This window comes from Passer montanus, unplaced genomic scaffold (assembly GCF_014805655.1).
Source record: "Passer montanus isolate IOZ18808 unplaced genomic scaffold, ASM1480565v1 scaffold49, whole genome shotgun sequence".
Taxonomy (NCBI): Eukaryota; Metazoa; Chordata; class Aves; order Passeriformes; family Passeridae; genus Passer; species Passer montanus.
The window spans coordinates 2610145-2626113 of record NW_024369818.1 but is presented as its reverse complement, the minus strand read 5'-3'; the positions used below and the strand labels follow the sequence as shown (position 1 = coordinate 2626113).

Below are 15969 nucleotides of genomic sequence, written 5' to 3'. Positions count from 1 at the left end.
GATTCACAGCCCCTGGAACTGCTCAGTAGACACTCTGCAATGTGGATTTTACCAGGGAGAAATGAAAATTACTGACTGGCAGCAAGGCAGTGAAGCAAAATGCATTATGTATGAAACAGGTGATCTCGACAATTGCCATTCCAAAGGATTTGACACAAATGACTGAAATCAGATTGACTTCCACTTTATAACAAATAAAAATGTGTTTTACTTTGGAGTGCATCCAACAGCCACACACGTGGTTTCACATAGTTTCTTATTGTGGCCCCATATTCTCTTGCCACTGGTTCGTAGATGATTTTCCTGTGGTTTGTTTCAGCAGAGATTTAATTTTCAGATTTGAAGCATGAACAGATTTTCAAGTACCAAAACCAGAGGAATTTCCAGTTGATTGGTAAAATGTATTCATGTAGTACAAACACACAAATAGAATGCAAAGAAAATGACATTATGAATCATACCATTAACAACTTGATTTTTTGTAATGTTTTTAGCAGTCAGCCATTGAGTTATAGTGAATATATATTTGAATTTGCAGAGCAATGGAATGTTCACTTTGGAGTTGTAATGGTCTGCAGTTTTGTAGGGGGTTCGGTGTTGGGTTTGGTTTGATTTTTTGGGTGTTTTTTACACTTTCTTTTTTAATTTTTTCTATTTGCTCAGGCATCCCATTATTTCTTTCTAAGAAAATGAAAATAGCCATTAGAGAGATCTTCAGCTTTTTTCCCAAGATTTCTGTTCTCAACCTTTAGCTTTTATGCAGCTCCAATGCAAAAGTGTTCCACTGCTAAAAGCAGGACCATTTCCTAGTGTCACTGCTATATAAATAAATTTGACACTGCATATTCTCACAGGTCTCTGAAATAAGTTATGGGATATTTTTAAAGTATTTCCTGGGTGGCTGCTAGATGCATTTTCCCAAATGTGGACTGTACTTACTCTTCTAGTAAAAAAGGGACTTCAGCTTTAAGGGGATTAATTTGCAACAATTAAAATAAATTACTCCTTATGCCATATATCAATGTGATTGAGTTTAATTTGTTCAGCATGCTCACTGCCTGTTGTGTATTTATAATTCTGCTCACTGTTTCCAGCATTTTCATACAAGTTTTAATCAACACTCTTCCTATTAGTTGCAGATTACTATCAGGAATAAAGAATTCTATCTAAGAATTTATCAGTTGCTTGTTTTCCACACTTTAGCTGCTTCTTCACGTGGCTTGAAGAACCTGTGTTTTGGTCATCCACTTTTTATTTCATGAAGAGCATTTCTTAACCCCCATGATGGAAAAATAATAAAAATAACTAAAAATATTCTATTTTTAAATAGAATCAGGAGAGCACACAACTGTAAGCAAGCTGTGCCTCTCACTTACTTAATTCTTTTGTTGACTTAAATGGGTGTGGGGTGATGTTTTCTCCTGGTGATAAGAATTTCCAGTTTCATTTTGTTCATCACTGAAGAAAAATCAAATTAAAGAAACCTCCTTGAAGTCAATACCATCACGCTCATAAAAAATAGATCAAAGAATGAATCAGTCCCTCAGTGGATTTAGAGTAAAATCATATGAGGGAATGAATTTGAAAGCCCTGATAATATAACAAATTGTCTGTTTCTCTTTGAGGTAGGTCTTTCTCTTTGAGTATGATAATGAAATATCCTGTGTAGGGAGTGGATCCTGTGGATAAATATTGATGGCTGCAAATAATTTATGTTTGAAACACCATGGAGAGTGACAGTGAGTTCAGGCTGGTTGGTGGCATTTGTACCTTAAAAAAAGTGAGGGGGATTTATGTCAGGGAGCAGCTTTGTGGTGTTTCTTATTGCCATCAAATCCTGTAAAATACCTGTAAATTCTGCACCTTTTCAAAACCCAGTCCCGTCAAACCCAGCCAGTTCCTTTAATGACACCTGGGCTGTGGTGGCAAAGGGGAGATGTCACTGTCTGCAGCCAGGCCAGGGGTTTACAGCAACCAAAAACACCCCAACCCAGCAGCCAAACCCAAAACACTAAATATTACAGCATCAAATATTTCCCTCTTTGGGCTAAAGCTGGAATCCACATCAGCATGATCCAAGGAATCAAAACCTGTGCAGGGCTGCCTGATTGTCAGTGGGCACTTTGGAGGGAGCCCCAGCGAAGTGGAAGAATTGCAAATAGCTGCCTCCTCAGTGAAATAACGTAATAATCGTGGGATTGAGTGGCAGCTGGAGCTGTGTCCTGGGGATCTTTTGCTCTGAGAAACACCATTTTAATGCAGGGATTTAAATGCTCCTGTTTAAGGAGCCCACAGTGGATTAGCAGCAAATGAAAAGGATATGATATTGAAAAAGTGTGGTGTGCTAGCTAAATTTGTCCAAGTAATTAAAATAGGTTCAGGAATATAAAGATAAGAATGGGAGTGATATTTTCAGGATTTCTTCTCTACTATGATTTTAATAATTGGATATTGTTGTAGCTTTGGACTTCAATATTCCTAATTTTTAAGAATATTATACTTTTTTCTTTGAACCTGACATAGCAGTTACAAAACATCACCACAGCGTGTTTGTTCTACTCTAATTCAAATCTGAATCCAAGTATCAAGAAATGGTGTTGTTTTTCTAGCCTGAAGTGGACACCTGAACTCTTCTACCCCCTTTACAACTTTTCTGAGATCCTCTTAAGGAAGAAATAACAAGTTCTGTAACAAGTTGAAGGCTCAGGTGGGACCAGATGGAGCCTTGTGTATAAAGAACAGATTTAGATTCTACCTCCACATCCTGCTCCATTAGGTGGTTACAGCTTTTACGTTCTCTCTACTTTTCAAGGTATGATTTGACAGCTGCTAAATGAAGAGGATAATGAACAGTGCTAATATTTAAATGACACCATTAATATTTGGTGTATTGGACAAAAAAAGCAGGTGTATTTGAGTGCATAGACAGCCAGATGAAGAAAAGCAAGTTTAAACTTCTTTTTCCCCTCCTCCCCTCCATCTTGTCCATCTGGGCCATTTGCCTTCCTAGCTGGGAAGGCAGCAGCACAGACAGCAATGCATTCTCTTGAAAGCTGGGAAAATGGCTTGGCAAGCTCCATGTTACCTTCTGTTAAACAATTTGATTTGTTCTTAATTTATTTATTTAATTTTTCTGACCTTGAAAGCGTGAGTGCTGGAGCCCATGGAAGCTCCTTTAGGCTGGGGCTGCTCTCTTCAGCCTTCTGTGCTCTGTGTTTGCTCCGTGTTCCAGGCTGGAACACTCTGATTCCATAAATGCCTGGGAAGTGCCTCTTGCTCCTGCTCTGTGCATTGCTGTTGCCATAGTATCCCTAGCAGAGCTATGGCACAAATGACAGGCAACGTACAGCTATGGCTTTATAAATAGGATTCTGGAAGAACAACACTTTCCTCTCAACAGAAGACATTCTAGTCCATATCCAAGCAGAAAACTTGTGTCACTTTGGGATTTTATCTCCTTAAAGGCCTACAGTCCTGGAATAGAGCTTCAAAACTGTTGCTGGAATTATTTTGAAAGACAAAAAATAACTCAAAAATAGTGTATTGTACAGAAGTTCAGGCATTGTAAACCATTGTTGGTTGTTTTTTTCCTGCTAAACTAACACTGTCTATTACATGTCTCTACCCTTTAGTCAGTCAGAAAAATCTGTGACAGCAAAAGTCATCGCAAAATTCATGTTAGCATTTATCTCACGTGGTTTGTAAGTGTGCTGTGCTGTTTTTTCATGCTTTGAAGTATTTTCTTTATTATGACACAAGAAGAATTTCAATAGAGTGGTTCAAACTTGGTTTAAAGTGAATAAAAGTATGCATAAGAATGCAATGCCAAGTTCCACCCTGCAGTTTTCCTCACAAAACTCTTTGAGTCCTGCTGTTGTTATTTTATAAACCCTGGAAACTCCTCTGCAGATGAAACTGGGGTTAAAGGCTTATAATTTAGCTTGAATATAAAGTATCTGCTGGCATGATCTCAACTTTCAGAACTGATTCAGGAATATTGTTGATGAACTCTTTAGATTGTTGCATTTATGTACTCATCCTCATATTGCTTTGAAAAAAAAGTATTTATTTGGAAGATTTATAAACCTGTTTATACAATATTTTTATATCATTATCATTTATAAGCAATGCTTGCATCAGTATGACCATAGAAGAATTTGGGATAGAGGCTAGAATTTGGTTTATATTTATGGTTGGTGTTGTTTTTTTGGGGTTTTTTTTCATTTCTTCCCCTCAGAAATGTAAATTTAAAATATTATTCTATAAACATCAGGATTTGAAGGGTTTTATAACCCTGTTGTGTTATTTTTCATTTTAATTTGTAATAGAGATGAAGAAGTGGCAAAATAGTTCCTTCTAGTAGGCACAAAACCTGCAAGATTCTAATTTTTTTTTTTTTGGGCAGCATTTAAATATCAACTTTTTGCTGAAACCCCTACATTTTTATTTGTGTTTCCCATAGGAAAAAATGTAAATATATTTATTTCACTAATAATGGATACAGACATGTGCTTTCCTAAAGTAGGGCTCTCTGCATGGCAAATGTGTGTGGGCAATTACTTCAGTGGGATGACAATTGCTGGAGCTGGATTTAAAGAGAGGCAGTTAATAAATCAAACCATAAGTTATAAATATATTTATATTATTTAGATATAGATATTCATAATATATTTATGTTATATATTATAAAATATATATTATAAATTATATATATATTTATAATAAGTTAATAAATCAAATTATAGCAGCCAAACTAATTCACTTGTACACTATCACCAAGTCATTCACTAGGCTCACACTGCTACCATGGTGTCACCATAAAGATGATCAGGAGCTGCTGGAGACTTCCTTATTTGCATATTTAGAATGTGGTGTTTTAATGATTTATAAAAAGCTGCTGGTCCATTGCTTCACTCTGGGCACCTGGCTGCTGCTGCTTTGGATGCTGTGAACCCCTGAAATCCAGTGATAAATCTGGGAATTCCTGAAATGCCATGCCCTTGTCAGCAGTCCCCTCCAGCTTCACTGGATTGCTCAGGGAGCAAAGCCTTTTCCCTAAGTGGGCCTTGCAGCATTTTTATTTCATGTCTAATCACAAAAATGGTATCATGTTCTGCTTTTGTACAAACACAAAGCCAGAAAATGCTGTCCAGTTAATGATGCTGATGTGGGGATGCCCCTTGCAGATGGAGCTGGAATGTTCTGTATCTGCCACTGCCTTCCAACCCAAAGCAGTGCTTAAGTGGAATAGCAATATTAATTGTTCCTAACCCCTTTCACTGCAAAATCAAAGCTTTGGTCTAAATTCCCCTGCAAGTGGCACTGCTGAAAGGCAGTAACTACCAGGTGGAGGCAACTGCTGGCACCAGGAATTTCTTCTTGATCTGCAGAAGTAAATCAATCTGTGCTATGGCAGGGAGAACAAAATGAGGAGAGACAGGGAACAGAATTACACTTTTACCTGCGCAGTAAAAAGAATGTAGATGTGTTGGCACAGGTATATTTGAAACAGATGCTAACATAAGATTTCATTTACGAGAAAAATCACTTTACATGGAACTCTTGAGCATTTACTTTAGAGAAATGCTATCCTAGCAGATCCTAAATTCTGGAATGGCAGAATTATGTAAGGATTAGGCAAATATTCTATACATGGAGTTCGAGAGAGTGATTTATCTCTTAAAAATTCTTGGCTGAAGGCTGTATGCAGCTACACAGATATCTGTGTGTACCTCTAAGTCCTCCTATTCCACTTCCATCTTTCTCAAGGTTGTTAACAACCTCAAGGCAAGAATATATTGTTATTCAGAAACCAGTTGGAAAGTACAGGTTTTTCCAACAAGTTTGTATCTTCCTTTAAAGGTATTGGTGTTCCAGAGTACTATGAACAGGCATCACCAAATTTAAAATTATACGATTTTTTTTTGCAATTCAGTAGACAGATTTCCACACATTGTTAGCTGAAGTTCACCAGACTCCATTTAGATAATAGCATTTTCTTGCCAGTTTAAGCTCCTGAATTAAAAATATCCAGATTTCTTTGTTGTTGTTAGCAAACATTACATAATTTTGTCAGTGCAAAACTTGGGGGGAGAATTAAGACAAGTGTTCCTCTATTCCCATATCTAAGCAAGGGGTATAAAAAGATCTGCCTCTCAGCAGATGGTTGCTTGCAAACTTCTTGCCTACTTTTTTCTTAGGAAATAGAAAAAAAATGAGGACAATGTGGCAGAGAGATCAAAGGAAGGCATTTTCCTAAGGAGCAAAGGAAAATCTCATGCTGGAAATAGGGGATTCCTGCACTTATTTCTTCATTTGATATGATCCAGCCCTAAAATTCTTACCTCAGTATTTAGTTAAGAGTTTCAAGTAAAAAGTTTTGCAAGAAATTTTATACATATTTAGGAAGGATGGAGTCAAATGTGACTTCACTAATGAGGCTTCCAAACAGTTCACGTTGTTGTAGCAGGAAAGGAGCTCCTTTAGCTCCTTTTATAGTAGGAACACAATATTCTGTGACTTTAAAAGGATTTTCCTTTCCCTTTCCCCAGCTGCTCCTGGCGTTCTCCACGGATACTCATTAGTCATTCTGGAGATGGACTTGCTGTCTGGAACCTACCTCTTGGCAGTCCTGTTGGCCTGCATCGTGTTCCAATCTGGCGCGCAGGAGAAGAATTACACCGTGCGGGAAGAACTGCCTGAAAATGTCCTCATTGGCAATCTGCTCAAGGATCTCAACCTAACGCTGGACCCTGACGTGCCCCTGTCCTCCCCGCTGCAGTTCAAGCTGGTCTACAAGACCGGGGACGTGCCCCTGGTGAGGGTGGAGGAGAACACCGGGGAGATCTTCACGGCTGCCAACCGCATCGACCGCGAGAAGCTGTGCGCCGGCATCTTCAGCGAGAACCGCTGCTTCTACGAGGTGGAGGTGGCTGTGCTGCCCGACGAGGTGTTCAGGCTGGTCAAGATCAGATTCCTGATCGAGGATATAAATGACAACGCCCCCCTTTTCCCCTCGACAGTTATTAACATCTCTATCCCGGAGAACACGGCCATTAATTCCCGCTACTCTGTCCCGTCTGCCATCGACCCGGACATCGGCGTGAACGGAATCCAGCATTATGAGCTCCTCAAGGTGGGTTTCTTTCATCCTTCTCTGTTGCTGTCTGTGTTGCTGTCCTCCCACAAGTGTTGCCAGTCCTCACCAACCCGTCAGGAGCCCAAAGCTGTGTGCTGCACGCAGTCACAGAAACCCAAAGCTGTGAGCTGCAGTTGTGGGACGGCGCCGGTCCGTGTCAGAGTGTGAATCCATAGCCCTGAGTTTGTTCCGGTGCATCTCATCCTCACTCCGTGGGAAGCTGTTTCTGTGCATGTGTAACTGTGTAACAGAGTGAGGAACCATCCACATCTCCTTGTGCTCTGCACCAGCACTCAAGTGTTTGTACACTTTGGCTGACAGTGTTCCTGGGCCACCAAAAACGTGTCCTGAATGTCACTGATGTGACAGTGCCAAGTGCAGAAGGGGTTTGTGCTGGGTTATGCCTCCCATTTTTTATGGAGACATTCTTTTTTTGTGCCTCTCTTGCACAGCTTGGACTTGTGCAGTAGAACTTGGCCCAGAAGCTGATGTGATGCTCACCTGTGCATTGATGAGCTTCTCCAGAGGGAAGGAGTCACTTTGCCAGAGCAGCTTTGTAATGTCTGGGCAGGAGCAGCTCCAAATGTGCATGAGTGCAAGGAGAGCAGTGCCAGGGACCTTGTAAGAGCAGATATTTCATATTCTTGCTTCTTTTATTCTTTCTAGCAACTAACAGGGGAACTGGGATTAGGGGACAGAAGAAAAATATAAGCATGTGATGTTTATATAAACAAGAGTGTGTGACTGCTAAATAAATGATCACTTTTGTTTGAGTTTACTGAAGCAAACTTAAGAACAGGAAAGAAACTTACCCAGAAATGTTGGGGGGAAGCTGAGATTGCCCTCACTTCCTTTGCTTTGGAATAAGGAATTATTTTGTGGTTTGGCTGCTCAGCAACCAATCTGACCCTCCTTACTGCCAGAAGAACATGGATTATATTATCCAATATATTTCTTGACTGACTGGATGCTGATATTCACTGATAGCAGTACTTACTAGCAATTTAATAAAAATAAAGCTCTGCCTTTTTTTAGCGCTTTTAAATTGCTTGGAGCCTGAAGTAATTGTGGCAGTGTGGGTGCTAAGGAGTGACAAAGACATAAAAATCTCTTTCAGGAAACTGCGTCCCACTGGGCATTTCTGGCTAGCTATCAAAAAAGAAAAAAATTAAAAAAAAAGATCCCACGCATGTCTGTCTGCTCTCAGTGCAGCCAAGGAACTTAAAACTTTCCAAGTAAATACTATAATGTCTGAATTTTTTGCAGTAAGCTCTTTAAGACTTTTCCTTGGTTGTTGGAGAGCAGGTTATCCACATGTGTGGGTTTGTTTGGGGTTTTTTAGCTAGCTAAGCAGAAGCACCCAGTAGGGCAGAGTGTTCTTTATGAGGCATATTCAATGAGATTTTGGGGAATGAACAACAGCATATTAAATAAATAACAGTAGGAGTAGGAAATAATGAAAAACCAGGGTTGCACACAAAATGGAGCAAAATAAAACCCAGTCTGAACAGAGAAATGTGAGTTATCCAAAAGTGCTGTTATTGTAGGAAAAGGAAAACTGTAGAAAATGGCAAAATCAGGAGTCCCTGGGCCTGATGAGCAGCAGTTCAGATCACCACAATAACAGTCTTGTTTTGTGAGCTTATTTTTGGCTTATTATTTTGGTATTCTCTCTCTGTGCATTCAGGGAGAGAATGTGGCAGATCAGCAGAGTGGGAGCTCGTCTGAAATCCAACCTGCAGCTCTGCCCAAGGCAGGGCAGGGCACAGGGCTTGGCTGGGCGAGGTGAGAGGGTCTGCATGAGAGGGTTTTCACCAAGAAATTGCAAATAATGAAATATCTTCATAATCTTAAATAACTTAAGTATATTATTTAATTTTTAATTAGGGAAAAATGAATAAAAATTATGAGTTACATGTTTACTCAAGTGTCTGTTTGCCACATAATGGGAAGGAAGGTGGTGAGGTTGAGCACACACTGGTATGGACTGGAAGTTCTGAAATCTTGTGCTGCATGTGCTGCAAACAAAATAATTTGTGAAATCACAGCCCTGTTGGCAGATCTTGTGAAAGAATTAATTGCATTTTTTCTCTTGAATGCCTGTTGGTCAGGTATTTTTTGAGTTATGGATCTACTGCCTTTAAATGAGCCAGCAATTTCACATACCTTGGAAATGATCTGTAAAAACCGAAAAGAAGTTTCTGACAGCCAGACACCATTTGGAATAGTATTTCCAGATGTTATTTTACTGGCAATTTTCAGAATGTTAATATCAAAAGTAATCATAAAATGGATTTAAAAAAACCCAAAACAAACAGACAAACAAGCAAAAAAAAAAAACAAAAAAAAAACAAAAAAACAAAAAAAAAAACCAAAAAACCAAACCAAAGCAATAGAAATAAAGGATTTTGATGAGCAGACAGGAAATACAGCCAGTATTCTGCACAGCAAGGGAGGTCCAGGAAGATAATTAGAGGGATTAAGAAGCTTTCCTATTAGGAAAAGCTGAAAGAATTGGGATTCCTCAGCCTGGAGAAGAGCAGGCCCCAGAGTGACCTTCCTGAAGCCTTGCAGTACCTGGAGGGGCTGCCAGAGGGACTTTGGACAAGGCCTGGAGAGACAGGACAGGAGGAAAGGCTTTGTTCTGACAGAAAGTTGGTTCAAATTGGATATTGCAAAGAAATCCTTCCCTTTGAGGGAAGGGAGGCCCAGGCACAGGTGCCCAGAGAAGCCCCTGGATCCCTGGCAGTGCCCCAGGCCAGGCTGGATGGGGCTGGGAGCACCTGGGACAGTGGAAGGTGTCCCTGCCATGGCAGGGGTGGAACCAGGTGATTTTTAAGGTCACACGTTTTCAGCACCTCCGTAGCTCCTTGGGAAGGTAACAGTCTCATCTTACAGTATTTCCTCACTTTGTCACACTTACCTTACTGCCCCTCTCACAGGGTGTGGAAAAGTTTGAATATAATTTTTGCATTTGGTTTCTTTTCCCAACTGGATTAGAAATGATAAAGTATTTAAACTAAATGGATTTTTTAAAATATCCTTCCTCTCATTAAAACTCCTTAAACAGTAGAAAATGAAACTTTGTAAAGAAATATATTCTTGTATTTTAGATTCAGTGGAAGCTTTGTAAAGCAGGATTTGATTTATTTAAAACAAGACAGAGCTTTAATTACCACACTGATTAACACTCATTTTTTGCCTGCCTGCATTTTATCAAGATGCACCTGAATAGCAAATAACTTCTTTATGTGTAACTGATTCATGGCACCTCATCCTCAAAACTTTCTGTGGCTCTGATTTTCTCGACCCTGTTTGAAACACATAAACTCTAAAAAGGCAACAGTTTTACTGTTAATAGAAGAGAGGAGACAGTCACGCAGAGCTTCTTGCTGCTCCCAAAGCTGCTGTGCATGGCACTATAAAAGATTGTGTTTCTCTGCTGAGATGCCCCAAGGTGACCATAGAGGGAGTGACATTAAGGTTTCACATGATAAACAGTGTTTGCTGTGAACCAGGGGAGGAGGCAGAACTCAGATATTATTTAACAATAGAAGAAAATTCATTTAGAATGAGAAATAGCTGGATTGGGGAAGGGGATGGCGCAACACTGATGGTGGGAGCTGGTAGGTGCAGCTAAGACAAGGAATAATTGGCCAGGTGGAAACCCAACCATTTTTGTCTCAGCTGAGATAACCACAATAAATGTAGAAATGGGAAATGATAGGGGAAAAGAGCTGGGCATTCATAAATAGAAGCTTTCATAAAAACAGTGGGATGCAAGAGCAAATTGTGCATTGAAACCTTAACAAACAGTGATTTCTGATTGGGGATGAATCCACAAATCCTAATGTTCTGCTTTAACCAGGGGGCAGCCCAGCCTCCAGGGCTTTGTTCACCCCTTCAGGGCAGTCCCATTGTTTACAGACTGACATAAAATGTGCATTGTGTCAGGCAGTGCCACCACGGTGCCAGAAACACCTGCTTGCTGGTGTTGATTACACTGTTCCAGCCCACTTACAGCTGAGCTCAAGGCAAGCTGATATTTAGTATTACCTGATTAATACACTTCATATTTATAGGTGTCACAGGCCTCTGCTTTGACTGCAAAGATTTTAGTGTGAAGCGTTTCTTTGTTCTCTTAAATGTTAAAAAGGCAAGCTGGTTCAGAACAGGTTTTGAATAGAAAAGAACTCACACAAGGGCACGTTTTAAATAATATTTTTATTAATTGATTGCTTAGCACTTCTTGTCAGCAAGAAGTGCGTGTACATTAGAAGTTGCAGAGGTGCAGCAGGAACTGAGCATTTTCTTCTGTGAACTGATCCTGTGTGCTAATATTTTCTTCCTTTAATCCTTTGCAGTTTGGGGGAAATTAGATTGGTGTTGCTGTTCCGTTACTGTTACCTGTTACAGTAATTTTGCTGTATTTACCTATCAGAAGCAGCTGGTGCATCCCTTCTAGGATAATATGATAATCTCTTTGTAGCTGTCAGTTCATACCTCTGTAGTCTGACAAAATAGATTCCTGCTCGGTCTCACACCACGTCAGCCTTGCCTCTGATGAGCAGAGTTTCATCTCGCTGCTCTAGATCATCTTTGTGGTGCCTTTCAATAGAAGATATCCCCTTTTTTTGATACAGTTTGTCAATTCCATGACCCATGGAAGATGGAAATCACAGTCCTTCATCATACTTCAAGCATCATATTTCATGTTTGCAACTGGTTATTTCTGAGCTTCTCGCAGCAGTCTTGGATCAAGTAACTCATATCACTGTCAAGATCAAGAGTGGAAGATGTGTTTTATGTAGAAATAAATCTAGGAGGGCAGTTAGAATTATAGACTGAGACTAGATTTGTAGTTGAATGTGTATCAGAAAGTCACATTAATGAAATCTTTGCTGATAATCCTGTGGTAAGCAGGATACAAACGTGAAAGTCAAAAGCTGTAACAGTGGAGGAGGCCAACAACCTTCCCCTGGTCTGTTTGTGGGGTTCAGTGCAGAGAAAAAACAAGACAGAATGGTTAATGTCCCTGCAAACTTAGAGCACAAACTGATTTTCTTATCACAGGTGCTCACCAGCTGAACCTCACTGTCCCAAACAGGAGCTGCTGGGACTCTCATTCCTGTCCTTTTCCAGAGGGAGCCAAAGCAGCCACCCTCCCTTTGAGAGCACTCCCAAACCACGTCCCACAGCTTGGCACACTGGAATTAATGTGGATTAAACTGATGTGGGTGATTCTCTGGGAGGGTTTCAGCAGGACAGGGCAGGGCAGAGCTTTAGTGGCCCTTCCAGGAGGTCACAGGAAGCCTGGGGTGCTTACTGCCAACATCTGCAGTCTCTGAAAAATCTGCCAACACAGAGCTTTTTTTCTGCTTGTAAACAGATATTTATTAATATTGCCAGGTCTTACTGAATATTGTAGTTAAACACTAATACAAATAAGGAATTTCAACTTAATTTTTCTTTCTTTTTCTACAAATCAAAAATTATTTGTGAATTTGTTGTAATCCTCTAAGAACAAAATATTCTTGCACTTTCTGATTTCTTTTTTTATTGCCAACCCTTTCTAGCATTTGTGTAAGGGAAATATGGCTGATAGGATGATGGCTATTCAAGATTCTGAGAATTTTTGTTTTACAGACGTATATAATCAGGAAAATACATTATTCAGATAGGAGATTTCTTGACTTTCTCATAGACAAGAACAAGATCTTTTCAGTATTTCTCCCTTCTCATTCATGAAACATTAGTTGTTCAGCAATATTTTAAAACTAATTGCCACAAAAATGAAATTACACTCATATTGATGGTACAGGTAACAATAGTACTTAGGTGCCTAAAACTGAGAAATTATGTAAAGCTAGATCCTGGATCTGACAGTGCTTACAGACAAGGTAAAAATAAGATGCATGTTAAAAAGCATTTGAGGGTTTTGTTGTTTTTTTTTCAATTATTATGGGTTTCTTTTCCTTTTTGCTGTCACGTGGCTTAGACTAAAATTTTGAGTTTCTGCTTGGAGAGGGGATGGTTTGTTTTTCTTACTTCACAATCCTCTGGAAAAAGTGAAACCCCACCTGGGTGTGATGATGTGCAGCTGCTTTGGCAGAGGGGCAGGACCAGATGATCTCCAGAGGTCCCTTCCCACCCCAGCCCCCTGTGGCTCTGGGGGCTCCTCAGCACAATTTGCAGCCCAGGCTCACTCCCACCCTCACTGGGATCTCTCGGGAGGATTAAACTGCAGACTTTTGGGGGTCAGTACTCTTTCTTCTTTTCCATTTTGTGTGCCAGCATAGAAAGTGAAGCTTATGGATTTAGAGGGCTCGAAAATAGGTTTAGGAAGTTTTTTTGCTTTGGAGTTGAGCTCCAGTCAAGCTCTAAGGTCACTCTCTAGTGCTGGTAATTTAATAAATAGGGAGAGCTGGACATGTTGTCTTTCTAAGGTAATTTTTAGCTGCCCTTTAAAAGAGAGGCTTTTTTTGGACAGACAGGCTGTCTTTTGAGTGGTGCTGAGTACTTTTGTCCTAAATCCACAGTGGGGGAATAGGTCAGACCCAAAACATCTTTTTCTTTTTCATTTGCTGATAGAAGTTCAGTCTTTTGGTTAAAATTAACACATCTCCAGTTTTTTTTCATGTGGATGGTTCTCCCTGCCTGCATTTCCCCTGAGATGTGCTTAATTACCATCTGAAATATTTACATCACCTTTGCAAAATAAGTCTGTTTTAATTACTTTATGCTGTAGCTGAAAATCCATCTTCTTCCAAATCCTCCACTCCATTTGCTCTTTTTTCTTGCAATCCAAAATACCAAAGTATACGATTCTTTAGAGAAGATTTTGTGCTAGAATAAAAATACTGCTCAGTGGTGACTTGTCTAGAGAGATCTGGACAGACAAGTGGTCATCTGTGCACATTATTTTGAAAAAGTCACTGGGTCTGAGCTTTAAAAGGGAAAACTGATTTGCATTCCTGCAGCTGTGGCTTGGTGTCAGCGAGGAGATAAAACCCTGCTCCTGACTGGTGGTGGTGAGTCAGGAGTCAAGGTAATTGCCTCTTGTTGGTTGATACAAGGCTCCTTTAGGGTGGTTTATGGCACTATTGCTGTAAAACTGTCAGCTCCCGTTATCCTGACGTCCCTTTGGGGATTCAGGGAGGACTGCAGGAGAAAGTCTTGCTTCAGGCACAGCAAGTTCAGGGAGTTAGGGTGAGGGACAAGTTGGTGTCTCTTTCTGCATGCCAGGCTCTGATTTTCACACGAGCTGTCACGGAACAATAATCTATAAGTTAGCATGTTTCAGAGAGGAGAGGATGATGGACTGGAGCTGCGAGGCACCCGTCTGTCAAACGGAGAGCTCCCTTCATCTGTCTCAGCTGAGCATCATCTTGTGCTCATGTCCAGACAGATCACTTTTAGCTCAGATGTGGGGATGCTTTCTGAGCACACAGGGCTCAGGATTTGTTCAAAGTCCGTGTGTGTGGCAGCACAGAGAAAGGAATATTTTCCCAACAGCCATCAAGGAAACAATTGTTTTAATTTGTAAAAAATTGCTAATTATATGATCCATCATGCTCTCGATTGATAAAGCAGGAAAAGCAGTAAAATACCCCTTCTAAATGAAATTATACTCTTATTTGCATAGATGCATGATACTGGGACTGCAAACATGCAATGCCACGTGAAGTTACAGAAGGGAATAAAAGTGCACTCAGGACAGATTATGCTGCACCCTTAATTTTTCCTGCTGTCTGAAAATCTACCAGATTTTAAAGGTGTCATATTTTTGTACATCACAAAAGAAACAGGTAGGAGCCTTTTTCAAATGCAAAAACAGTATTGCCATGTGATGGGCCATTATTTTTATATATTCAATATCTTTATCTGTGAATAGAGATGCCTGTCTGTGGCCCTTATTTTCTCTTTAAAGAATTCAGGTGTCTGAATTTCAGACCATTTATTTATAAATTGTGTTAGTGCATCTGCTTGATATGCAGGTCATCTGGTATCCACAGGCATTTAAACTTTTTTTGGTAATTTTTGTTAAAAAAAGTCAGCAATAGCTGTCACCATCCAGGCAAGGAACATTTTAAAGACATTATTTCTTCAACCAAATGCAAAACAATTATCACAACTTTGTCAATAATATCAGCTAATAGTTACTGCATGTACTGTAAAGTCCTTTGGAACCACTGTAATTCTTGTTTCAGAATAACTTTGCAAGGATTACTTTTTTCTTCTTTCTTTACTTCTTGTAATGGATGCATCAATGCATGGCTTGTATTTTGGATGGCGGTCATGAGAAACCTTGAATTAGATTTCCAGCAGATCCTAATATTATTCAGATCATTAAAAAATTTAAGTTTTTAAGGAACAGCTGTCTTTTTTTCACATGTACTTATGAGGTTATCAAAATATTCTGCTATTTTCAAAATATTGAAGTAGAGATAAGAAAAATAAAGGGTGAATATTAGTTGGAAAAGATTTTTTCTTTTGTCCAGTTCACTTTTCTAAGTCTCACTTTTCATCCCATATAGGGGGGAATGAAGATTGGAAAATTTACAATTTTTAGGATATGTTTTGAAAATAGGAGAAGTAGTTTCAGTTTTTCATGATTTAAGTTGTCTTAAAATACACAATTAAAATATTAAAGTAGCTTTTATAATAATAATAATATGTTCTTGATTTTATGTTTACTTTAGGCTTTCTAATGGTGGATTTTAGTAATGAAGATTTAAATATCCTAGCTAGTTTTCCCCAAATACACTGTATGGAACACTTTCCTTCCATTTAGGAAGAGCTATCAAAGAATATATTTAAATCAAGTGTCA

General features: G+C 39.5%; 1 protein-coding gene across 4 annotated transcripts in view; it reads left to right on the top strand.

Moving 5' to 3' along the window:
• Positions 1-15969, top strand: part of PCDH11X (protocadherin 11 X-linked) — a 421119-nt gene that overhangs the window by 38161 nt on the left and 366989 nt on the right. For all 4 annotated transcript variants that reach the window (XM_039722627.1, XM_039722626.1, XM_039722628.1 and 1 more), the window contains exon 2: positions 6552-7135. In XM_039722627.1, the coding sequence (XP_039578561.1) occupies positions 6596-7135 (540 nt within the window). In that variant the 5' untranslated portion in view covers positions 6552-6595. The remainder of the gene's footprint in view (positions 1-6551; positions 7136-15969) is intronic.